This window comes from Mytilus galloprovincialis, chromosome 12, assembly GCF_965363235.1.
Source record: "Mytilus galloprovincialis chromosome 12, xbMytGall1.hap1.1, whole genome shotgun sequence".
NCBI classification, from domain to species: Eukaryota; Metazoa; Mollusca; class Bivalvia; order Mytilida; family Mytilidae; genus Mytilus; species Mytilus galloprovincialis.
The window spans coordinates 2436283-2464117 of record NC_134849.1 but is presented as its reverse complement, the minus strand read 5'-3'; the positions used below and the strand labels follow the sequence as shown (position 1 = coordinate 2464117).

At 32.3% G+C, this 27835-nt stretch overlaps 1 protein-coding gene and 1 long non-coding RNA gene across 2 annotated transcripts; one reads left to right on the top strand and one right to left on the bottom strand.

The window, feature by feature from the left end:
• The first annotated feature begins 13587 nt into the window (after positions 1–13587).
• LOC143055161 (cysteinyl leukotriene receptor 2-like) lies at positions 13588–14748 on the top strand. Its single transcript, XM_076228301.1, has one exon. It carries the CDS (start codon positions 13588–13590, stop codon positions 14746–14748), a length of 1161 nt encoding a protein of 386 aa, XP_076084416.1.
• A 10067-nt stretch (positions 14749–24815) lies between these two features.
• On the bottom strand, positions 24816–26118 carry LOC143054636 (uncharacterized). Its single transcript, XR_012971761.1, has 3 exons — positions 25933–26118; positions 25497–25575; positions 24816–24934 (listed from the first exon to the last, which is right to left on the bottom strand). It is a non-coding gene; the product is annotated as an uncharacterized LOC143054636 (long non-coding RNA).
• Positions 26119–27835: the final 1717 nt, after the last annotated feature.

Genomic DNA, 27835 nt, shown 5'->3' with positions numbered 1-27835 from the left:
GTCCTTTATCTATCAAATTATCATAGAAATCACATCTGTAGATAACCTAGGTGTGTCTATTAAATAAGTCTTCTTGTTGTTAATAATAATAACATATTGTTGGTAATTGCATGGTGAACAATCTACTTTGTGGTATAATAATAAATCTTCAGGAAAATAACTAAATAAAATAATAGTTTTCTATAATACTTGCTCATTTAAAAAGGGATCAGCTAGTCAAGTAAGAGTATTAAGTAAAAGTATATTCAATCATGATAATTCGCCGTTTTAGAATCGAATGAATTTGGAGTAATATTTTCAAAAGTGTACACCAAAATGTTGTGATTGGTTAAAAAAGCTCTAAATAAATTGAATTCAGTCAATGACGTCACGCTTTTTTATATTTTGGTGTACGAACAATGAGATTACCCACAGTCATTTATATTTATCATTAAATTAGCACAAAAAAAATATAAGAAAGTAAATGATTGAAAAATTCCTACAATGAGAAAGGTATCAATACAAATTAATTAGCTCCAGAAGCAAGTTTTAACTAAATTGTCCCCTCAGCGTTGTTTGAGGCCGAAATATTTTCTGGTATTGAAAAAATTATCAGCTTATAAAACAAAAACAGTCAAAACTCAAAATGCAAAATACGGACAACGAATCACAAATGTGCATGGAGAACATGTATTCCCGATTATATATATATATATATATATGATTATATATATATATATATATATATATATATATTAAATATCTTGTAACCGTTAAATTTAATGACTTAATAACTGTGTTGTACGCCAGTACTAATAAACAGGTTACTAGGCAATTAATGACTTTTTGTACTAACAGGGACTACCAGAGTACGAGATAACACATCCTAGTACTAACTCTAACTGCCGTAATTTTTGCCTTTTAATCACTATGATTCTCCTTTTATTATTATTCCATCTGATACGTTTACATGATTTATACATACTTTAACAAATTGTTACTTGGCCGGTGAGTTATCTCATTGGCACGCATACCACATCTTCATGTATCTATATACGATATAATCTGTCAAAAATGTGCAGCTTCACATGACTAATGTATTAACTTAACCTGGTTGCAGATATGAATTTGTCCATTTTACAAAGCTTTTTAATGTATACATTTGTATTTGTTCACACGTCGACAGATAAAACTTGCAACCTCACATAACATTTCATTAATAACTTTCCGCTATTAAACCATCGATACATTTTCAAAATTAAATTTGCACCATTTTATCAATGATATAAATTAATCAAGTTCATATTATATAATTTGTTACGTAAGACTTAAAAACAGATAAGAAAATACAAAGTGAAATCAATACTGAAGATAAAATCTTTTGAATTTGAAGTGCAATGTAGGAATATAATCAACAATAGCATAAATAAGCAAATAAAACAATATTGACCAAAAATTAATGTTTAAACAATTCGAGTACAAAGTACAAGTTATTAGTAAAACACAAACATATTGAAAGGTTCATCGAACTCAATTGTACAAACAAAAATGTGTAGCAAGCTAAGATAATATGAAATTCATATTTATAACTTGCATCCTTTCTCCAAGAAAAGAGCATGCAATTCCGTCTATGGGATATGATTCAAGTATAAGGTGTGTTTGAATTTGAGAGTCAGAAGTTTAGCCAGCTATTTAACTTAATTGTATCCACCGTTTTTACAAATAACTGCACCATGACACTTGTTATCCATTCGTTTGATGTGTATGATATTTTGATTTTGCCATTTGATAACGAGGAGGGACGATATATACCAGAGGGAGATTCAAACTCAAAGACAGATGATAAACTGACAACGCCATGGCTAGAAATAAAAAGACAAACAGAAAAATAATACTACAGACGACACAACATAGAAAACTAAAGACTTAGCAAGACGGACCCCACCAAACACTGGAGGTGATCTCAGGTACTCCAGAAGGTTCAGCAGATCCTGCTCCACATGCTTTTCCGTTTGTATTTCAATCGGAGTTTATATTTTTGGTAATTTTACTTTGTGTACTAGCTTGCAGTACCTATGTAGATCGTTAAAATTTAGATGCTAAAGAACAGTTTAAAACAAGAGGTGGAGTGTGTGTATAATTAAAACCAAACACGCCACTTTTCATATCTACCTTTCCCAATAATGAGAGTTTAATTTATCTGCATCTTTTTTCTGATCTTATTTTTTTTTAATTTCACTTCATAGTCTATAAGTGTAAATAAACTCATCATTGATACCAGGACTAAATTTTGAATATACGCCAGACGCACGTTTCGTCTACAAAAGACTCCCCAGTGACGATCGAAGGTTAAAAAAAAGCCAAATAAAGTACAAAGTTAAAGATCATTGAGATCCAAAAATATACTGCGACCAAAAAGAATACAATGGAGCACATTAATCCTTAATTCTAAAAGGAAAACAATATTGAAGTATCCAAGAATGTTGAAACTTGATTTAAAAATATCAGTTTTTGACCACTAGCAATTCAGAACTATATATAAGTCCCTTAAACATTTTCATTTACTGCGGGATTGAGGTGGCGTTATCTTGTTTAAACGTAAAGCTATGCTACATGACAAATATCAAAAATGGCACAATATTTTAACGGGAAATAATTTCAGATACTATTTATTGCAAAATTCTTTTGGGAGAACACATCTCATGTTAGAATAGAATAGAATGGAGAAGCAAGTTTTGTCAAAAGTCGAATTTAAGTAAGGCATTGCAAACACAAAGTACATGTATGTAGAGCTTGTTGACTGATGACTCTTTGTGATATATTATGAAAGCTTTAATGACCATCAGCGGTAGACGTCTTTTTTTCAAAGAAGGTAAACCAGATGTTAACAAAAGTACTTCATAGTGACTATGTACATTTTAGTTTTTTTGTTTGTCTTTTTCATTTTTAGACATGGCGTTGTCAGTTTGTTTTAGATTTATGAGTTTGACTGTCCCTTTGGTATCCTTCGTCCCTCTTTTAATATATAAAATGCAAGGCATGTTCTTTTTTTTTCTATGGTCGGGTTGTTGACTCTTTGGCACATTCCCCATTTCCATTCTCAATTTTATCTTATATTCTATTCATTTTTCAAATGTTATCTTACAAAAAATGCCAAAGCACAGGACAATATCGGAAATTATACATACTATACACGTTGTTTACTTAGGTATAGATTTTTATTTGCTGTGATGCTTTTTCACTGATTTCAGAAATATTTGTTTTAAACTGAAATTGAATAAGTAATATCACCACAATCAGCTTTTTCTCAGTGTCACATAAGATTTCATTCAAATTGAAATTGAATTCATTATCCCCAATTTGTGATGTATTCCCAATGGCAACTGACTGTCATTGATTCAGATTATCTTTTATATTACTATTAGCAAACCGAGCAATTTAAACTGTTCTTTCCTTTCCAAAGATTTGACTAATCTGCTTAGATCTGATTCTGATAGCTTTACTGGTAAGTTTATCAGACACAACTTAACGGGTCAGGAATACGACATTTGTTATATAATGGTTCGTTTCTATGTATGTTGCATTGTCGTTTGTTTTTTGTGGTTGCATTTTAGTGTGATGGTGTTTTATTGCTTTCATTCTATAGCTGTTGATGTTTTTCTCACACTTTTAGATTGTAACCCGGATTTGTTTTCCCTCGTTTTTATATCAACTGATTCAATGACATGACGATTTCTCAATATACGTCGTCAGAAGAGATTTATATGTTGTATCATTTATTATAAAATTATGATAGTAAACTTGATAAGCTTGCCAATTTTGTAAGTAAGTATGCATACCAAATCATTGCGTGGATTTATTAATGCGATTTTGTCATTTTGGATTAACATCCGATTTGTATCTTTGCGATATTGAAACACATCCTGTTTGATTAAAATAGAAAATTTCAAAATGCGAGTTTAAATTATTGCAATTATAACACTGTCGCATTTTTCGCAATAATAATAACATCGGAATAATTTCTGAATTTATAGTATTCAATATCCAAGCACTGAAATACATGTTTAATTTTCTTTTTCATTTGAATGTTTATCATTGTCATCATCGTGAATTATTTAGAAGGCTGCCTTAAGAATCACGTAAGCAATCACAAAGATTGATTACCCACTTATCTGATATTTATCTATAAACCATACATAAAGATGATTGGTGACCAGTTTAACATTTCCTTTATTTCCGAAATCGTAAGTCATGATACTCGTAATATAATGTCGTAAATAAAAAGACCCAATCGTAACCAATATCTAAGACATATCTATAAATCAACACTAAGCAGGTGTCTTTCTGATATAAAACTAGCTGGAAATCTTCTTTATAAATTGACATTTTAGATATTATTTAACAAACATACAAGATTCCCTATATAATAAAAAAAAACATTTAATTATGACATAGGACAATCACCGGCCAAAGTTCCTGAATGTACAGGAAAGTGGGTTGGGTTTATGTATGTTCTACGGATCCCAATCGTCTTTCTTTATTACCTCGATATATGGATTGATCCAATTAACATATCATTGTATTGAGAATAGAAGAGACAACAACCGATATAAGAACAAACAACAGTCCCAGGTTACCAAATGGTCTTTAACATGGAACAAAAAGTTAGCGAAGGCGGTCTTCAGCTAGCACCGTCAGGAAAACATTTTATAATAATTCCGATAATTGACGTCACACTAAACTCCAGATAAAATTGAGAATTGAAATGGGGAAAGTGTCAATGAGACAACAACCCGACCATATATCTGAATGAACCAAAAAAAATTAAAGAAAAACATGGCTACATGTAACGAAAATCAGAGACGCACATATTTCAAACAAAAATGCAATCCGATGAGTATGAATTTAAAAAAATACAATCTATAATGTGAAATGATGTAGATTGCAATAACTATTTACAGTAGATTCGGAAAGAAGTAAGCCCAGTTGGACACCCTTTTAGTCCGACAAGATACCACTTTTACGAAATGGTTCAAAGTTCACGTATAGTTATTTATTGGAAAGGAGACTAATTTGTTATTTGAATATGGGCTGTTTATGAAAATAAAACGGATAAACATAACGTACTAGTATCCTTTCAAGCACAAATACTGAAATCTTTCCAAATGCAGCGTTTGTGTTAATTCTAAGACGGTATTTGTTTGTAATGGAAGTAGCCGCACTTGTATTCATATTTACATGTATATTGTATTTAATGATGATGCATAGCATACACACATGTAAAGACTGAACACGATTGTGTCCACTTCAAATTCAGACAACAGCCATATAAATAGTGACGTTTAATGACATATTTTTTTCCATATTTGAGCTTGAATTTGAACCAATTCAGTGTCCTACTCAGTTAATCTTTAGCTGAATCGATTAAAATAGACACTTGCGTGTTTTAAAAATTTTGAAAGTCTCTTATCATGTTTTCAGTTCTATCATGTACAGCTTTTGTTTAGTAATTTTATAAATTTACTGTTTGCAAAAATATAAATTATTCTAAATAATAAGGATGTTCTGGTAACTAACAGAAAACCCTGGCCGTTTTTGACACAACTTTTTTGATCTTTTGGTCCTCGATGCTGTTCGACTTTGTGCTTGTTTTGGCTTTCAAACTTTTGTATCTGGGCGTCACTGGTGGATCTTGTGTGGATAAAATGCACTTCTGACGTATTAAAATTTTCAACTTGTTGCCTTTTATTGGCTGTTGTTCGTGTGTTTCTTTGTCAATTGTATTCTCCAATTTATTTTATTGTAGTCCTGTGGTGTTGATTTGTCCTTTTAATGTGATATTTCACATGGATATAAAAGGGGAGGTTTGGCATGCCACAAAACCAGGTTCAACCCGCCATTTTTTTCTTTAAAAATGTCCTGTACCAAGTCAGGAATATGGCCATTGTTATATTATAGTTCGTTTCTGTATGTGTTATATTTTAACGTTGCGTCGTTTGTTTTCTCCACATTTGTAGTGTAAATTCACATTGCGATAAGACGTGTCAAACGGTACTTGTCTATCCCAAATTCATGTATTTGGTTTTGATGTTATATTTGTTTTTTTCGTGGTATTTTGTCTGATGCTTGGTCCGTTTCTGTGTGTGTTACATTGCAGTGTTGTGTCGTTGTTCTCCTCTTATATTTAATGCGTTTCCCTCAGTTTTAGTTTCTTACCCAGATTTTGTTTTTTGTCCATGAGTTTGAACAGCGGTATACTACTGTTGCCTTTATTTATCCCTTCTAGTTCTAGATCGATATGAGCTCATACCGGACTTTCTTGTTTTTTTACACGAAAAAAAGCTACAATCTCGACAACAAAATTAAAAGGCTTTATGTATATCCCAGTATTTCTTAGACTGTAATAACTAATCTCGCAGGTTCGCCTTTGTTTAGCGATTGTAATAAAATATGCTTGAAAAACATTACAGTAACCTGCTCTTACGAGAGTCTGTCGTACAACACATTATGTGATAGATAGAACAATATTTATGCCTGTAAAAGAAATGCTTCTGTAGTCAGAAAACAATTAGTAACCACATGTTTTGATTGAATTCAGAAAACGATTTGAAAACATTTATAGCTATAGTAATTGAGCATGACAATATGAAAAATTCACCCAGATGCAAAAAAGAGATTGATTACTATTGGCAGAAACAGTAGATATTCTCTTTGGCATGCGCAGTTGTATGACGATCTCTTTTGATATAGTGCTAGCCAGCTGATTTGTCAAACTATAAGATGTTTATTAAATTATGATCTTTATTTTGGGAAGATATCCTTTGATCTTCCAACGGACAATTTCCTACCGCAGTACAGTAAAGTGCTATGAACATTTATCACAAGAAACTAAAGGCGCACGTCCCGTTGTCAATAAAATAAACACCGTCGTCATAGGTTAAAACGCAATAAAAAGAGTATCATTGGTCATCTCAACTCGATTGCTTTTATCACTTTCGCCGTACCTGCTCAAGCGACAAAATCAATCCCTGTGAAATGATCAACGATAAGATATAATTATTTAGTAGAATTTGATTGAATAGAAAGACATTTTCAAATATTGATTAAACATGTTGGGAGGTTTCGCACATATTTCAGCTGTTTTCACGAGTCTTATAGATATAAGTTTATGTTGTAAGAGTGCAAATGAGACAGCTTTCCTTCCATGTCATACTGTGTAAAAGTAACCCATTAATGGTCAAAGAACAAGCTTCAACACAGAGCCTTAATTCACACCTAACAGCAAGCTATAACCCTCTCCCTCTGAATGAATTGTAAAACAATATTCAAACACGAAAAACAGAGCTAGGATTTATATCAAAAACAATAAACTAGAAACACTTATGAACCACATCAACAAACGACAATTTAGTATGTATACTCTCGTTTGTCTTACCAACATATAATAATGCAATCTCTGATGGGATTTTGTATAGACAGCATGCAGTTCTGTTAAGAAAATATCATAGCATAGGTTATAAAATCAGCAAATATGGGGATATATTCCGTCACTTTCTTGATTACATAATACCAATCTGAACTGAAACCATCAATAATATCCAGCACAAGGGACTTCTATTATTACTTCGGTATAACAAACTTAACAGCTAGATTTCAAAACCGTTTTAAATATGATAATGACATTCAAACATTTTCTTTTTGCATGGAAGAACCATAGGTGGACTTCGGCTGGTTTCTGCTCTTTATTCGGGTGGTTGTATCTTTTTCTCTTTGACACATTCTCCATTTTCATTCTCAATCTTATCGTCATCGAGTGATAGACCGTTTTTATAAGATGCAGCTGAAAAAGAGATGCAAATGATCAATCATCTGCAGGCATCTCACATTTTACAGAAGTATACGCTCTCAGTTTTTAGTTTTCAATGTTTTGTTTTGAAAACTCCTGTGTATCCTTTCGTTTGATTATGGACGTTCCGTTTTAGATTTTCCTCGGAGTTCAGTATTTTTTTGGTTTTACTTTTTTCATCTTTTTGTCTGTTTCCAAAAAACTCATCATAGATAACAGTATTGAAATTTAATATTTGTGCAAGACGAGCGTTTTGGTCTTTAGAAGACTCATCACTAGCGCTCAATTAGAAACATGCTATTAAGTCCAAACAAAATTCAAACCACAAATCCCTACAAGATGTTTTTAAGTTAAAGCTAATGTAATCTATTCCTGACATGCCTGAGGTAAAACACCTCAGTATTTCAAAAAAGAAAAAAATTTGGTAAACAGTTAGTTTATAAATATGAACATATCAATGGTAACTCAAGTTAATTCAGAAATGACAACTAGCCTGATAGCCTTGATGAATTGAATCGTTGTTGTCAATTGGTCTTCGCCTGAAGAATTTGTGATATCTTTCCAGTCTTTTTCACATTAATTGATATAATTTTTAATAAAACATTTCAAATCTAAATTGGAAATACAAACTGCACAGAAAAAATAGAACACGAATAAACAGACAATCAATATGTATGTGTTATTGTGTCAAAGGAATTATGAAATTCTGAAGGTGGTTTTCAAATGACTATATATATTAACGCTATATATGTCACAGTCACTTTTCTATTAAGATGATGTTTATAGATTTTTATTCCTTGCGGACAAACGGAAGAGTTTAATGCGTAATGATGTTTAGTTTTCATAAAAAAATACATAAATGTGTAGGAAGAACCATATAAAAGGAAACCAGTCGTAATTTTTACATTACTTGCTGATTTTAAGAATACTTAGACGATTTAAATGGTATAAATTAGTTTTTGGAAATAAATTATGAGTGATTATTTGTTTTCTGCATTGCAATTGTACATAGGGACAACTAAGGTATGTTATATTTTTTAATTGTTAATGACAATTTAGATTATGGTGGTTCAATATAACTGAAAAAAAATGGTATGACTACTGCAATTAGTTATCAAATGTACCAGGATTATAATTTACGCCAGACGCGGGTTCCGAGACCCATCAGTGACGCTCATATCAAAATATTTAAAAAGCCAAACAAGTAAAATGTTAAAGAGCATTTAAGATCCAAAATTTAAAAAAGAAGTGACAAATACGGCTAAGGTAATCTATGCCTGGGAACCTTTAGTACTCAGTTACCTTCTGTAAATTGATTTCTGAAATGCTATTATTTTGTCTACTTTAGGAATCTACAAAAACTTCAGTTGTCTTTGACATATTTAATACATATTTTTAGTTATAAATTAGTTAACGCTCCACTTTTCTGTTCTATAATTGTTGTCAATTATTTCATCTAGAATGCTACAGCAAGTTTTTTGTCCATGAAACACACATTTAATGTATTAATCAAAATATGTTGTATCTTGGATTAGTTTTGATTTAACATTTTTGCTGTTATTGTTTTTGTCTGCATGCATGCATTTGAAAGAGAAAAAAAAGCTGCAATATTTACAAATTAACGACGAAACATTGACAAAATTGTTCATTATTCAATTATTGTCGGAATTTGACAATTCCGTCTTGGTCTTACTACATGTAAGCAATACGTAACAAAGGAAGGGGGAAAGATACCAGAGGGACAGTCAGACTCATAAGTCGAAAACAAACTGACAACGCCATGGCTAAAAATAGAAAAAACAAACAGACAAAAAAAACAAATAATAGAACAAAAGACACACAATAGAAAACCCAAGACTAAGCAACACGAACCCAACCAAACACTGGGGGTGATATCAGGTGCTCCGGAAGGGTAAGCAGAATCTGCTCAACACGTGGCATCCGTCGTGTTGCTCATATTATTACAAGTCCGGTAAATGGTCTAATTCGGTAAGTCATATTCGTGGTGAAAAGGGAAGTGGATTTGTTATGAAATAAGGAACATACAGTCTTTTTTCAAGACAAAACTACAACTATTCAGTCGATTTACATGTTCAACATACAGAATCGTGTATATTAATAGTATTTTCTATTATGGATAAAGAAACTCGTATATATATACTATAACGTTGATAGTTTTTGTTGTTGCATGGGTTGAGTTTAAATATTTTATTTGATGAATCACTAATTATATGATACACAGACGTATGACGTGCAATGTTTGTATATATGGAGGTAGCTCTATGTCTATTTGCAACAATGTATATCATGCAATATTATATTGTATAAGTGTACTAATGTTGATAAGAGTTGGTTTGCCAAAGAAAACATACAACTTGGTCTTATATTCTTTCCAATAATATCATCGAAATAAGCATGTACATAAGGGATACAATAATTATTTGTTTGATATATTTATTTCAAAACAAGTGGGTTTAATCACTTACTGCTATTATCGTCAGAATTATAAGCTGCCTAATTATTATATACGCATGTATAGAACGAATATTTAATGTATTATGCCTCTCGAAGTGCAAAATATCGTCATCTTATTGGATATTTGTTTTTGTACTTATTTTTTATGTTGATATACTGCGTACGTGTGCTATTTTGTTCATAGTATATCAATTCACTTGCTTCATATTGGTATCGGCGCTTATTTGACATACAATGCTTACTTTGAATCATAAATAATTTTGTTGCTTTTTACATGAGGTTGGCTTCTTTTCAAGATTTCCAAATAAAAAAAAAGATGCATATTCTGCTTTATACTAGCATAAGTTTATGTTTGGATGTTGCAATTCAGATAACACAATACTATATTACATGTGTATACTTATTTTGATACAGGATATCTTTCGAAATCTGCATGAAAATAATCGTAAAACGAATAGATCATTTGACACGTTTTTCAGTGTTGAAACTTATACTGCTAATATCACAATATTATTTTCTATTTTATGTAATTCTACCCAAATGCTTATTTCAATTTTACAATGCCAAAAAAATGCAAACTGTGTTATTTCTGTTTCTTTTTATTTTTGAAATTCATTTTTTTCTTATGTGTACCTTTCGCTCTGTCGAACAGCTAACATTTGACAGAGTTATATCATTTACAAAACATAAAGTATCCTTAACATTTTGTATTGTAATTTTTATCTTTATAAAATAGAGAATGGAATTTTTTACCTTTTTACAATTGAGAACTTATGTTTATTTGATTAATATAAAATAGGGACAATAGATACCAAAGGGACAGTCAAACTCTTAATCGAAAAATAAACTGACAACGCCATGGCTAAAATGAAGAAGACATACAGAAAAGCAATAGTACACATGACTCAACATATACAATTAAAGCCTCGGTCACGGATAGCACGAACGGACGGCTAACGGATTAAAATAAAAGTGGTCCTTTGACAAAAATTTTATCCGTTGGGAGTCCGTTGAAGTAAAACAGACGTGTAACGAATGCATAACGGACACACACCGGATATGCAACGTACAAGTAGCGGAAACGTACCGGACACAACGAAGGTCGAACGTACATCCAAAGGACGAGTACCGCATTAAACGGACACCTAACGGAAGCGTACCGGATAAAACGGATGAACAAGTTATACGGAAAAAAATAAAGGCGACAATAATAATACATGTAAATCGCAAAAATATTCACATTGTTTCTGTGTAACTGTTTTTGGCTTGTTCTTCAAAATGCCGCCAAAGGGCATTGTCTGTCCCGAGTAAGAGCTGCTTGACTGTGAAGACGTGCCCTTACTCTAAGATCGATTATGAATAATAAGAATGCATGAACCTTAAGAAATCTGACATATCAATAATTGGCATTTCTGACGCGAAATTTTCAATTGGCTTTTATCCGTTTCAGATCCGTTCATCATTCGTTTTATCCATTATACGTCCGAAAGAAGTTCGTTTCACATTCGTTCAACATCCGTTTTATCCGTTAAACGTCCGTTGAGATTCCATTGGTGAATTTATCTGCCAAGCCTCCAACGGATGTGTAACGGACACGTAACGGATACAAAACGGGAACGAAACGGAGGAGTCCTGTACAAAACGGACGCCTACCGGACGTTCAACGGACAATTCATCCGTTGGACGTCCGCTCAAAGTTTTGAACATGCTCAAAGTTTTCCACCGAACAGAACGGACGTCGACGGTTCAAACGTACGCTAAACGGACATGCAACGGATATGAACGGACGTCTAACAGATAAGAACGGACGTCTTACGGACATGAACGGATTGAAAAAAAGTTATCCGTTAGGCATCCGTTCGAGGTATCCGTTAAGGTGTAACCGAGGTTTAAATAATAAACCACACGAACCCCACCAAAAAATAGGGATGATCTCAGGTGCTCCGGAAGGTTAAGCAGATCCTGCTCCACATGTGACTCCCGTCGCGTTGCTTATGTGTTTACAAATCCGGTAAATAGTCTAAATCGGTAGGTCACATTCATGAAAGGGAAGGGGTTTGTAGTTACGACGTAAGGAACATATCCGATATCATTTGTGAAACGGTTATTCCATAACGGTCAACCAACTCGTGATGGCGTCCGTAAAATTTACGAAGTGATGATTTCAACTTCACCATTTGGATCTCTTGATTTAATAGCTTCCTTGTTGGCAGCAACCCTCTATCAAGGAAATCATGATAGGAAATACGAGCACGGGAATATCGTATCAATTATGAGATATATACACCATATGCATGTGCTGCTGGAATGTTGCTACTTAGAAATGGAAAGTTCCCAATTGGAAAGCTGAAATCATCTATTTTGTCGTAAAGTATTGTTTTGAACCGACCCTAATAGTCAAATTCTAGATGTAAGTCAAGCTATGAGGCCGACTTAACTGTATCTGTAGTGTCCTTTATCTCTAGTTCGATGGGATAGATTCGTTCAACATAGTCACAATATTTTCAATTATTCAGTGAAAGAACATCATCTATATAGCGGAAAGTAGAGTTAAAGGGTATTTCAAACTTCTTATCTTCCATTATTGCTATCATCTTTTTAATTTCATCAATCAGTAAGATTTTAATAAACATTCCTGTTAAGAGCAATATACAACTGGTGACAGAAAAACGCATTTATTCACGTATACACGTAATGCAGGAGGAGTTCATAACAGTATTGATTGGTCACGAGTTGAACATGTATCGATATCATAATGCTTGATTTGTTGTTATACAATGAATATCGATATTTTAATTGAAATAAAGAAAAAGTATAAAAACCACACATTGTTCATTGTATGAAGGCGCCGTTATACATATAGTCTTGACAACACTAATTGCTGTTTGACGACAGATGAATATAATTAGTAGATGTATTTCACATATGAAAGTATCAGCTTATTTCAATTGAAAATTAAAGTTGTTTAAAATGTGATAATTGTTTAGAATTTTTTAGTGATGCAATTTTCCATGTAGATTACCTTGTTTAATCGATTGCACAAGTTATATACGTATGTAGTAGATTGTATTTGAAAAGTGATCAGCAAATATCTTTTTCGAGTGGGTACTGTCAAAAAAAGAGTGTTGATATTATTATAGGAAATCTTATTAAAATAGAGTGAGATAGATATAAACAAAAATATTAGATGTTAAAATCACTTTCCACAAAATAGATTATAAATCCATCTCATATTGATTATTCCAAACTTTGCTTTATCAAAATTTTTATCAAATGACTAATTATTAATGCTTTTATCATTCCAGGGCAACGACACACAGATTGATCCGTGCTCAAAGTTTAACAGCACAAACAGTACAAACAGCACACAGGTAGCTTGCAACGACGACAACTTTTTGCTCAGTTTTGGAAAGTTAAACAATTCAACTGAGATCAGCCATGTAGGATTAGTTTTCTTCACATATTTGACACCTATTATATTTATCGTAGGAATCGTTGGAAATGTTTTGTCCCTAATGGTATTTGTTACGAAAAATATGAGAAAATTATCAGCTAGTGTCTATTTAGCTGCTCTTTCGACAGCAGATCTTCTAGCTTTGATATTTTTCGTACTCATTGAATGGGTTAAGCGTGGATTACGCGAAGAGTTTCGTAGTAACATAGCCGAATTTTTAGACGTCAATGGAATTTGTCAACTTACAATTTTCTTGTCATATGCCTCTCGATTTCTCTCTACGTGGCTTGTGGCAAGCTTTACATTAGAACGGTACATAGGCATATGCCATCCTCTCAAACGTAGGGACATATGTGATATAAATTCTTCAAAGAAAATTGTTGCAATTTTAGTTTTAATTTCCATATGTATTTCCTCAATACGACCATGGCTTAATGAAGTTCGTCACATTGGACCTGATCGAACCCCGTGGTGCCTTCCGAAAACAGACCTTGTGACGATATCATTCATATACGATTGCGTGTTTGCAGTATGCATAACATTTTTACCGTTCTTGGTCATAACAACTCTTAACATACTGATAATTCGAACATTGATAAAAAGAAACAGACGACACCGGAAGTGCAATTTTATAACTGAAGAAAGCATCATACGTTTTGAGTTTACTGTGATACTTATAACGATCTCGATTTGCTTCATTGCGTTTAACTCACCTTACGCTGTAGTGTGGTTCAAACAGTTTCATCAAACAAGAACGAAAACATTTTCATCAGGCAGCAAAGTAGATACCTTGCAAAACATTCTATTCTTTACGAAAACTGCATACTTTTTGAACTATTGCATCAATTTCTTTCTTTATTCTGTCACGGGTGCATACTTTAGAAAGGAGTTGAAAGCATTGTTTACTTATAGACGCAAAGTAAAGGAAAATTACCAAAGATGCTCAGTCCAGAATTCACATCATTCCAGTACTACACCAAACTCTTGGATGTAAGCATGTATCATGTCTAACTCACACCTTGCCATTGAAACACGTTGATATAAGCATGTATCATGTCTAAATCACACCATGCCATTTAAACACGTTGGTATAAGCATGTATCATGTCTAGCTTACACCATGCCATTTAAACACGTTGATATAAGCATGTATCATGTCTAACTTACACCATGCCATTTAAACACGTTGATATAAGCATGTATCATGTCTAACTTACACCATGCCATTTAAACACGTTGATATAAGCATGTATCATGTCTAACTTACACCATGCCATTTAAACACGTTGATATAAGCATGTATCATGTCTAACTTAGACCATGCCATTTAAACACGTTGATACAAGCATGTATCTTGTCTAACTCATATCATTCCAGTTCAACGCCAAACAAATGGACATAACCATGTACCATGTCTAACTCATATAATTCCTGTTAAACATGTGGATGTAAACATGTATCATGTCTAGCTCAAACCATTCTAGTTAGCAGTAACCTCGTTGTTTTTGTATTGTACGATTGATTAATAAAGATAAAAAGATTGATAGAATGTGTTAAGTTTCTTACTGATTGCGTTCATATGACGTTTTTGAGTTTTATTCCCTCGTTCAATTAAAAGAAGAAAACCTAACATACTGCGATCTTGTTTTGCAATTTGATTTTTTGTGTCTAATTGAAGATTTCTAGAATATTTCTTTCTAGCAAATATGCAAATAAGAAATAAAGCATAATGACGTTAATGACTGCAGATAAATAAACAGATTCAGTATAAAATATGAATATATAATTTTGTATATCTATCAATTAGTTATCGATTTCAAATAAGAGAGTTGTTTGCATACCACTGTCCTCATGTATATGCTTACTACTATTATTTGCTATATCGCAGCAGTTATGTACGTGTTCATTGTCTACTTGTATTATGTTGCGAAAAACTTTATCGGATCAAGGAACACAGGACAACCAACATCACTTTGCAAGAAAAGTCAATTACAGTACAGTTATCGATCAAATTGCAATAACAATATGTAGTCGGGAAAAAAAGCCACGTCCACTTTTATTTTTTTTCAACTGATGAGTTAAGCCTTTTTCAACTAATTTTTATAGTTCGTTCTTATGTTGTACTGTTATACCACTGTCCCAGGTTAGGGGGAGGGTTGGGATCCCGCTAATATGTTTAACCCCGCCACATTATTTATGTATGTGCCTGTCCCAAGTCAGAAGCCTGTACATTCAGTGGTTGTCGTTTGTTTATGTGTTACATATTTGTTATTCGTTCATTTTTTTACTTAAATAAGGCCGTTAGTTTTCTCGTTTGAATTGTTTTACATTGTCTTATCGGGGCCTTTTATAGCTGACTATGCGGTATGGGCTTTGCGCATTGCTGAAGGCCGTACGGTGACCTATAGTTGTTAATGTCTGTGTCATTTTGGTCTTTTGTGGACAGTTGTCTCATTGGCAATCATACCATATCTTCTTTTTTATATGATTTATATCATTATACATGCTTGACACAAACAAAGTAGTGGTGTTGATTTATGGTTAAAACTAGAAATAAAGAGATTCTTTTATTCAATATATCTACTTCCATATATTATGATATGTCTGAAAACTAGTTTTTTAACCTTTAAGACAGTCGAAAGTCAATTTAAGTGTAAACATGCAGGTAAAAGTTGCCATCAGACTGAAGTAGGTGTTGGTACATAACCAATAACACGAGGTAATTGTCTTTTCTAACATGATATATATAAATAAAGTTTTATAATTTTATTTATGGTTGTAATCGTACATATGTCAGCACTTTGGGTTAAATTGGTCCTTCTTTGAACAAATTACAAGGGATATTTGCCCTACCTTTTTAAAGACATGTAACGACTGCAGACAGCAATGGTACCGCCAATCCAACCAACTGTGCAGACACTTTCACTGTCATTGGTACCCTCGTCCCTGCACTTGTACCCATGTCATAAGAAAATAAATCAACAACACAGAAAAAATAAATTACAGTACCAAGTGACACAGTAAATAAAACCTCAAGAAAATGTTGCATCTGCTTCACAACAAAGGGTCCATTTGTTATAATGCAAGATAAGGCCAGATTGCTTGTGTTTGTAACACAATCTGTGCTAGTACCAACTGATGAAAGATGTTTCATGGTTCATGTAGACATGTTAACCTTAAAACAAACAGGACAGAGATAGATACATCAAGATTGAGAAAACAACATACCCTTTATATGCGTCAGATAGTACAGACCGATCTTAAGATCGATCAGGTTATTTATAACAGATATTTACATTATCGGATGAGGTCTTTATTAATATTTAACCCCCGTTGTTTTCATCATTTTGTTAGTTTTAAGTAATGAAACAAAGCTGTACAATGCATGAACGATTTAAATCACCTACCACCATTAACACGCTAATTTAGGTATAATGTTTCTTATTTTTGTACACATCTAGTTTTTAATATCTATCAGTTGATAATCCATACTTTCATGCTCCTCAGGGGTGTTAAGAAACAAAATCAATATTAGTAGTATTAGGTAAAAAAAATGTCTCTGACTTGTTTATTGCAGGAATACTTTCAAGGTATAGAAATAGATGATGTGCCTTTTTGTGTACTATAATCATCATTTATCGGGATGTTTTAAAACATGATTACATATCTAATTAAATTAAAAAAACTCTGTATTAATCGAAAACAAACCTACAAATACTACGGCAAAAATTAAATCAGATAGTAAATGAACAACTGAACTGAGTAAAACGAACGCAAACACTGATGATAATAATGTGTGCTTCTAAAGAGTGTCTAATCCAGTTGTACGTGTTGCACCCCTCGTGTTGCTCATATAATCAAGGTGTTTGGTCTTATTCGGTAGGTCACATGACGAAGATATTAAATAACGGTCTTCCACTTGGTTATGGTGTCCCGATTCGTAGCCATGTGTTTACTTCAGTGGTAGTTGTTGGTTTTTGTCTGCCACAATGGACTTTTTTACCGTTGTGTTGTTATTAGTAAGGCCCGTAGTCTACGAAAGGTAATTGTTTCATATGTGTGCATGCCATGTCCTGTTTTATGTCGACTTACGGTTTAAGTTTTACTATCATTGAACTTCTTACAATTGTTAAAATTTAGTTTAATTGAATTTTGGGTGCTAGTCGTTTCATTATCAATTTTACCTTACTTCTTATTCTAATAAAATATATTAGACTAGACAACACATATAGCTATCAAGTGTTTATTTAACAAATGAAATATGCAACATATAATGAGTTCAAACCATGATAGGCCAAACAGTTGTGATTGATTTGCTTGCTACTACTGATAGGCACTTACACATGTTACAATTGTAATTTTTTTAGAACGCTTTGAAACTTTGTTTTATGAAAAACAAAATATTTCAGCCAATTCGAAAGTAATTTAAGGTTCATTAAACAATGACCACACAATAGTATATTATTCAACATATTGAAACATATCAAATGTAAACCACAATTCAAATAGTTGTAAGTAGGTATGTTTTATAGTACCACTCCTAGGTCATTAGAAAAAGAAAAGCATTCCTATGAAAGCATATATTCGTCTATTACTTGATATCGATCCATATTATAGAAACTAATTTTTGAGCAAAATCTAACTATTATGTAATATGTTTCCGATTCTTTTATATACACAATGCATTCAGAACAAGACATTGCGGTCGAACAGAATCAAATTATTACTCATTCAATCAAATAGATGCATCCTTAATTTTCCAAAAAAATAAATATGCATAAGAAACAAAACGAACTCCACTAAAATCGGGAGTGAAATCAGGTGCTCCGGAAGGGTAAACATTTTCTGCACCGTATTCGTACCCGTCGTGTTATTTCTTTGTTCAGTTCGGTAATGATGGAAGGTTATTATGACTGAGGAAGAATATCAGATATGATTTTTGACACATTTTTGTCATAATGGCCAATCAGCTCATGATGGCGACCGTAAAATGTCTTGAGTGATGACCTTAATTTGATTGATTCATATGCCTGTCTTAGCAACTTTTGAGAAAGCAAGCAGTATTCCTCGTTCAACAAAATCAACGTACTTTGAGCTAGCTCTAGAGTAGCGTATCAATTGAGACACATATACTCCATATGCTGGTGCCGCTGGGGTTGCTACACAGAAATGGAAAGTTGACTATAGGAATATTAAAATCATCGCGTTTGTCATAAATTTTGGTATTCAACCTATCATCAGTAGCCATTTCGAGAAAAAAGGTCCAAACATGAAGCAGATTAGTCTGTGTCGGTAGTATATTTAATTTCAAGTTCATGATCACTTGAATATATTAAATGTAAGTGATCACTGAATCTATTATTATTAAAAGACAGTACATCATTAATATACCGAAAGGTAAAATTAAAAGACTGGGCTTATTTCTTTCCTCCTTTCTGTACAATTTCTTGGATACAATCTGCTTCATAGGAATATAAAACAAATCTGCAAGTAGAGGAGCGCAATCGGTACCCATTGGGATTCCAAGTCTGTTGGAAGACCAAACCTCAAAATTCAACAAAAATGTTGTCAATTAAAAAGTCAAGCACGACAGTGATATCTTCTTCGGTGTATTGTTTCCTTGACTCTGTATGATTTTTGACAGCCAAAAATTAGATATTTAAAACGACAAGTGCCCTTTTTGTTAAAGAAACATAAGCTGACGAGTTTTTTTTTTAGTCGAGCTTTAAGTTTAGTATGTGGAATAGTGGTATAAATAGTTGAAAAGTCAAAGGTTTTAATGTTGGTACAATGTTTTAATGATTGCGATTGTTTATTCACAAATAACTCTTTTGAATTTTTCAGTATCCACATCTGATTAACACCACTTCTTGAATATGCCGTTTCGGACTAGTTCTGAAGTTCTTCTTTGACTGCACTGAGTATTGCTGCAAAAACTTTAGAAAGGGGTTTAGTGGAAAACTTGGAAGAACCTGCAATATACCTTTACGTAGGATTTTTGTGAATTAGGAATCCAATATAAGGATGGAAGATTCTGGTCTTCATCCTTTGGATTAACATCAAAGAAGATTATAACAGATTTGTGGTTTTCTAGGATCTCCTGCGTCGTACGATAGATGATCTTTTGTGCTTTTTAGTTATTTTTTTTTATCCAATTGAGATTGTGACAATTTTACATATTATGTCTATTTTGTTCACGCATCGTTAAAAATATAAAATGGAACTTCATGCGACTGTCATTCATTTTTGTACAAGTGAGTGGTTTAGCGCTATTAAAAAAAGGTTCAATCCACCTTTTCCTTAATTTGAAATTCTGGACAAAGTCAGTAATATGACAGTTGTTGTCCATTCGTTTGATATGTTTTATCATTTGATTTTGCCATTTGGGTAGTGACTTTACATTTGAAATTTTCCTCGGGGTTCAGTATTTTTGCGATTTTACTTTATTCGATACTTTTAAACATTAATTTTATGTCTTTAACACATATCTTATTGTGAATAAAAACAGCAGCGCCAGACTTTTTTTTAATGTTCCTTATGCAAAGCTCATTGTTTGCATCCTTTTTCATTACAAAAATGTAAAAATTAAAATCAACAATAGTTTTTTGTTGTTCAATTGTCATAAATCGATTCAGCAAAAACAAATACGAGTGAAAAAAACAATGGAAAACACATCAACTATCGGGAGAAAACAACAAACAAACAGAAACATTGAAATAAAAAAAAAATAAAAACTTCACACTACATATACACGAACTATTTGACAACTGCAATATTCATGACTTCTCATTGCTTGCGATGCGATAGAAAAATAATTTAAAAATTTTATAAAACCAACTATTTTAAAAATATCATTGAGAATGATAAACTCATACCACTGAGTTCTATTAAACAGTTGACGCATCATTAGTCATTGCTAATTGAAGGAAATCTGGAGTCGTCTGTCTTAGAAAGGTTGTATAGTCAGCTAGAAATCTATGTTCATAACTATAGTAATTATTCTTGTCTTGATGAAATTGTTCGTAGTCTGGACGCTTGTGATAGGTCAATGTGATAATCCTTTGACTGTAAACCTGCAACAAATGTGTTTTGTCTTGGAATCTAATGAGAAGATTATGATGATAAATCATGACCTATAGAGTTATTCCCATAGGCAACAAAAATATAGACAAGAAACTAAATGAGACAATATGTTTTGCATACTGATAAAACAGAATATTTCTGTCTAAAATGTTATGTTCTTCTCTATATTGCTGTAGGAGTTGCGTGTCACAATACAGTTTGATATCAATTATGACATGCTTGTGTAGTTCGAAGCTCGCTTTTTTATATAAAAAAAAAACACCGAAAGCGTTGACATATTCTCGCATAAATACTGATTGATATGCCACCTGCAATACAATTACGTGTATAATTTTTTTTTTTGGCTCGTTATAAAATCTTACTTTTTATTCTTATTGCTTATGGTTTGTAGATTCCGTACACTAACTTGTGTGCAAGTGTAGGGATCTCTCTCTAATTGTATCACGACGTTTAATATCATAAAGAAAAGGTTTGAATTGAGTTTCGGTTGATTTCTTCAAAGATTAATGACTTATGTAAAAAAAAACATGCATTTTTCTATTGTCCAGACAAAAGGTTTCATGCAAGTGTATGTATCTCATAATAAATGGTACTACAGCGACCATACCAAAAAGGGATGGATTGGATTGAGTTTTGGGGTAATTTATTTTGTTATTAGGTAGGAAACAAAGGGTCGGTGACGGACCAACATCAAGCATTGCTGAAACCTGTTTGGACTAAGTGCAATAAAGTTATGAACCAGAGTGATTTACTGTCAATATATGGAGATATAATATTCTATAAAACAATCTATGTGGATAAAGCCATGCGTGAAACATATACAAAAAATAATAAGACCACTGAGTTAGCATGCACAGTTTATGAACTATTGATTAAAGTTAAAATGCAGAAACTAGAGAGTGTGAACACATACAAAATTAGCCCGGATTTCCAATTAACCAAAAGTGTAATATTAACGTTAAAAACACTGTATTTGCAATCAACTACTTAGATGAAGAAAAGATGAAAAGCAGTTATGAGTGCGTCTTTATCACCATGCTCAGTCACAGCGACGTTACAATGTGAGAGCAGACATTACCAAGCTAGCTTTCGTCAAGCGTAAATAGTTATTAAAGGTACCAGGATTATAATTTAGTACCGCCAGACATGCGTTTCGTCTACATGATACCATTTAGTGACGCTCAAATCAAAATCTTTATAAAGCAAACAAGTACAAATGTGTAGCATTGATGGTCCAAAATTCCAAAAAAGTTGTGCCAAGTACGGCTAAAGTAATCTATGACTGGATTAAGAAAATCCTTTGACTTTCGAAAATTTCAAAGTTTTGTAAACACGAAATTTATAAAACTGGTTTAGGAAGGGGAAAACGATCAGAAATAAAACGATAAACAGATAATCGGATTTGTCGAATATTTATCGTAAAACATCAGCCGCTTGACACAATGTGTACTGCATTAAAGACAGAGCGAAATAGGCATTTGTCAGTTCCTACTTGAAGAACAACAGACCAGTTGGAACATTTGACAAAGTAGGGCACAAGGATTGCTTTTACTACTCATTCTTAATCCAACAGAAGCAAAGTTTAAAGAGCTATTCAATCTTAGAAATCAAACTGTAAAGATATTGAAGCAATAACAAGAACATTATGTTACAGCCTTCATATAAAACGTACTATATTAAATCAGACCAAGGCTTGATTGAATTATAAATCTATCACATAAGAGCAGTATACCTAATATCAAAATAACAATTCAAACGGAAGGATATGTTGAAAGAATAACAAGTGTTAAAAGACATTGTATATATAAAGATTGTGTCGTATTATAGTAATCAGGACATCAGAACTTGAGGAATATATTGTACAGCGTGATGACTTTTATATGGGTAATGAAATAAATATAATCATATTCTTATCCTTCGGGAGTGCTCCTTAGATAGGAGGAACATACCAGTAACAATAACAATAACAATGTGAAGCTTGTTTGCTCGCTCGCTGCGCTTACTGCTCACTGCTGATATTTACTGATATAAATGTGTAGAAAACCCGATAATCTGTATAAACGAGATCCATCAACATCATTTGACCTCTTATGTCCTTCGAATGCACCCTTACAATGGTATGTAACTTGTTTATTACACGATTTTTGTAAAGATCTGTGTGAACCAAGTAAAGGATTTGTTACTTTTGTGGTACTAAGTAATTACTTTTTTTTAAATCGAGCATATGTGTAATCATTGGTATCAATTTCCATAAAAAGATCATTAATTAATTTGTTTTGTTAAGATTCAATGAACTTTTATTTACGCAAATATGACTTTATTTACTAATGTTTCTTCCGGTCTGTTTCCGATGGTCACTTATTCAGAAATACATATAGAAAAAACAATTAATGAATTTGGTTGATGAAATAGCTATTACTTTTGTAGGATCTTAAAAATGAATTTCTTTTGAATTAATAGATAGCGAGAAGGAGGTTTTACATAGAAAAACAATGAGGGTTACGGCCATGCCTATTTATTGTCGGATCAAATGAATCCGTACTTTACATGAACTTGATCTATACGTGCTTTAAAATAGAAATTGTGGCGTCATAAATACATCGTAATAACTCATAATTAAAAACATGTGACGATTATATATATGTAAGCGGGTTTGTTCTAAAATAATCACGAATATACTGTTATAATTTCAAATTGACTACAACGTTATTGTGAACACTTACATAAGCCGAATGGTCAATTTGAAAAAAAGTTTTTCCACCAATATATATATACATGGTTGATTTGCAGCAAATTCTTGCAGGGTAATGTTATCAAATTATTGTGGACTAAAATAGACAGCTGCAAAATAAATGTAAATAAACACGCAAAACAAGACAAAAACACAAGTACCCTGATGAATGCAATTGCACTAAAACATCATAAAATTCACACTACATAATTTTACTATTTGATATTATACATTCTTACTAAGGATATTTTACAGATGTTAGACGGTAGGTCTCATTCAATGTTGAGAAAGAGGTAAATATATTTATCTATTATAACAGAATGAACAGCGCATGTCCTGTTTTTTTTCCATCTCTCTGAACGAATATTTCAACGAAGGCAAAATATTATTTCAAATCCCAGTTTAAGGCCATTTAAAAATTCAAGACTTTAACATTGTTACTACAAGCCGGAATAGCACTAGTTAAGGAACCAAAATACTTTATATGTCATAGTGGTAATGTAGTATATTGGTGTAATACCACCATTGATTTTTCCCTATTAGTCTTTGTTAAATTGGCACTTTTAAAAAAATTGTACAGTATTTACCTTTATTTCAACCAAAGAAATACTTTGCATGTGTAAAGTTCAATCCTTTCCAGTGATACAGTGAAAATTTCACACTACATTTCATTGCATATAAGAAAGTAACCACCGCCGAGGGTAGACAACCCAATTTTTACACTGTTATTTACTGGTTACCTGCTTTGGTAACTATGTAACCTGAACGTTCCAAAATATTTTATAAGACCATCAAATAAAAAAAGAATGATGCTTTCAGACACCCAACATACATATTTACGACTCAGAAAAATTTAAGTGCATTGAAATGCAGGGTTAATTTTCTACAACTGTCAAATTCAAGGGAATATTTTTTTAGGCCTACTTTCGTATGCAACCGGATGTGACATACCATGATTTGGTGGTATTACACCTAAAGAACACCTAAATGTCAAATAAACTTAATGCAATTTTTTCCCCTCCAATTGCAAGTTATTTCAAGCATAACTGTCAAGTTTTATCTCAGTCAGAACTATAGTTTCAGAGAAAATCACTATAATGTTAGGCCATATCCTACGGCAATTTCAGTCCAATTTCTTCGAAAAATCCTAATTTCAGTGTATCATTATAAAATGCAGTGTTGACTAATATCTGATCATAAACTCATGATATATGCATTCAAACAATTAAATAGAATACAAAAGACAACTTTAAGATGATAAACAATTTTATTGCACCTTTTAGAGTTCATTTGAAGGTCTGTTTTGGTCTGTTTTGGTCCATTTTTCCTCCTTCCTTCCTTTTTCATCAAAACTTGATATCTTTTGTCTAAAAAATAAAACAAATGTGATTATTTTCCCACAAAAGTGAAATAAATGTAATGTTAAATCAATAATTAAAGTGTTTTAGCTGAAAGAACTGTCTCTATAAATGTTAACAGTCTACACAGAAGTTTCTATAAGCCCTTATGTGTAACTTGAGTTTTTGGTATGTTCCCCTAGTGTGAGAAATAACGGTTCCCTTTCAGTCAATCATTTATTGCTACTGGTATCAAAGTCTTTTTATTTACTCATAACAGTATATTTCTAATAGATTTACACAAAAAGTCCACTTTCTTGTATTTTACATTAGAAAATGGGGAGAAAGAGTAATAAAAAAATACCTCAAAATGTTTTTAAAAAGGGTTATGTCCCTAGGAATGCTGGTACAAAAAATAATTGGTAAGAATTATAAAGTTTAAGTATGTGAGACTGGATTCTGATGTGTATAAATCCAGGACAAAAAAGTGTTTAGATGAGTTATTGTCTGTGCAAAATGTAGACGGCACAATGGCAAATTGTAAACTTTTGCGGCCAGAACAAAAAAAAACATGATGATAGTTGATACATACTTTAATGCTGAAGTGTCATCTGCAGACCAATTCACATATAAGATTTTTCAACAGAATGCTCTTCAGAACATGGTTAACACTGAAATAAAAAAATTCACATGTTGTATAAACAAAACAAAAACTGTAAGGGTAATTTAAAATTTAACACAGTAATCTAAATACAGCTTTGTCTGTCCACCCATTTGACTAAGAAAACACCTGTAAACCCCCATTTCAAAGTAATTTTACCTCAAACGTACTTTCTGTGTCTAAATCCATTCCGAATAGTCCATGTTTACAATGTATGAACTGGTGTATTAATAACTTTTAAAAATGAAAGTACAATAGGGTCACGAGTGCACATTTTGTTTCCCTAAATAGGTGTAATACCACCATTGATTTTTCCCTATTAGTCTTTGTTAAATTGGCACTTTTAAAAAAATTGTACAGTATTTACCTTTATTTCAACCAAAGAAATACTTTGCATGTGTAAAGTTCAATCCTTTCCAGTGATACAGTGAAAATTTCACACTACATTTCATTGCATATAAGAAAGTAACCACCGCCGAGGGTAGACAACCCAATTTTTACACTGTTATTTACTGGTTACCTGCTTTGGTAACTATGTAACCTGAACGTTCCAAAATATTTTATAAGACCATCAAATAAAAAAAGAATGATGCTTTCAGACACCCAACATACATATTTACGACTCAGAAAAAATTAAGTGCATTGAAATGCAGGGTTAATTTTCTACAACTGTCAAATTCAAGGGAATATTTTTTTAGGCCTACTTTCGTATGCAACCGGATGTGACATACCATGATTTGGTGGTATTACACCTATTATGTTTATTTGATTTTGTGGTAGTAAGTTATTAGTAATAGACATTGTAAAAGTTTCCTTCCCTTTTCTTTGTAGACTCCTGTAATCATGCATGATGGTTTGGATTTAAGTTGATTAATAAATCATGTATCTACTTGAGAACTCTTTTGAATGATAATAAACTACACTACGGGTACTTTTCGAGATATTTAATTTTAAATATGGCTAAAACCAATGCTGACTTGGACTCATATCTGATATTCGAACTGGCAAACGTGGGTCTGAAATCGAAAAAAAAAGCAAATCCAGAATCTGCTTAAATTTGTTAAATGACTGTTTATAAACTATTCGGTCCTAAAAAAATAGTTAAATGAGTGTTATGGGACAAACTATTCTTCCTTATATCGTAGGGCAGCACAAAGGAGTCCAAGAATCTGACTCACTTTTCAAAAACTCCTCTTAGGTTCAATCCCTAGGTTCAATCCACAATTTATTATATACAAACATGGATGTGCCAAGTCAGGAGGATGAAAGTTGTTATCCATTCGTTTGATGCGTTTGAGCTTTTGATATTGCCATTTCATTAATGATTGTCCATTCCGAATTGTCCTCGGAGTTCAGTATGTGTGTTATTTTATTATGTAGTACATCCTTAAGTTATACTATTAGTTTGGTGTCCATATATTAAGGAATGTTCGTGGAAGGACGACAATACAAGCAAAATACCATCGATAGATTCAAGACTATAACAGATTAAGATAAATGGAAAAGAATAATAACAGATAAAAACTAGTTTAAACGATGATCAAACACATAACTACACCCATTAAACCAGCCACAAACTACAGATAGCGATTTAGGAGATAATTATATTGTATCTTCAGCTTGGACTTTGTATGTGAAACGTATATTGTGTTGTCGCAAATTGAGTTTTCCTAGCGATATGACCGGCAAATTACATAGATTCCATTTGATGAATTATACGGACTTGCATTACTCTTCAAAATATTTGTCAACGTTCAATGAAAGTTTTCCGTACAAACGAATTGCATTATAATAATATATGTTTTAGTAAGAACGTTGGTTGTTCTTCTGATTTAACATTTTTATATGTTAATTGTCCTAATTATACAAATAAAATAATTTATTTTTATTAATATAATAACATTTGTCATAAATTTAGCTAAGTTTGATTTTTGAGTTAACTTTCTTTGTTTGCGTTTGATGGCAAAAGTGTTGTGGTCTTCATGAATCCCTAAGGTTTATCACTTGTATTCTCTAATGAAATGTATTTTACTTTGTGTCTGTGAACTATCAGGATTTATTACTTAATATTTTACGGTTGAATTTTGATAAACTAAGCAGTGTTTATGTAACTGTTGTTTATTTATAACTGCATTTGGGTTCTTATATATATAACACAACTATACTAAATAAACGTGACTGCTTCTATAACTACATTTTATTAAACTGAACTATTTCATAGATACATACATAGAAAAGTATGAAAGATAGAAACCAGATGATATTTTATT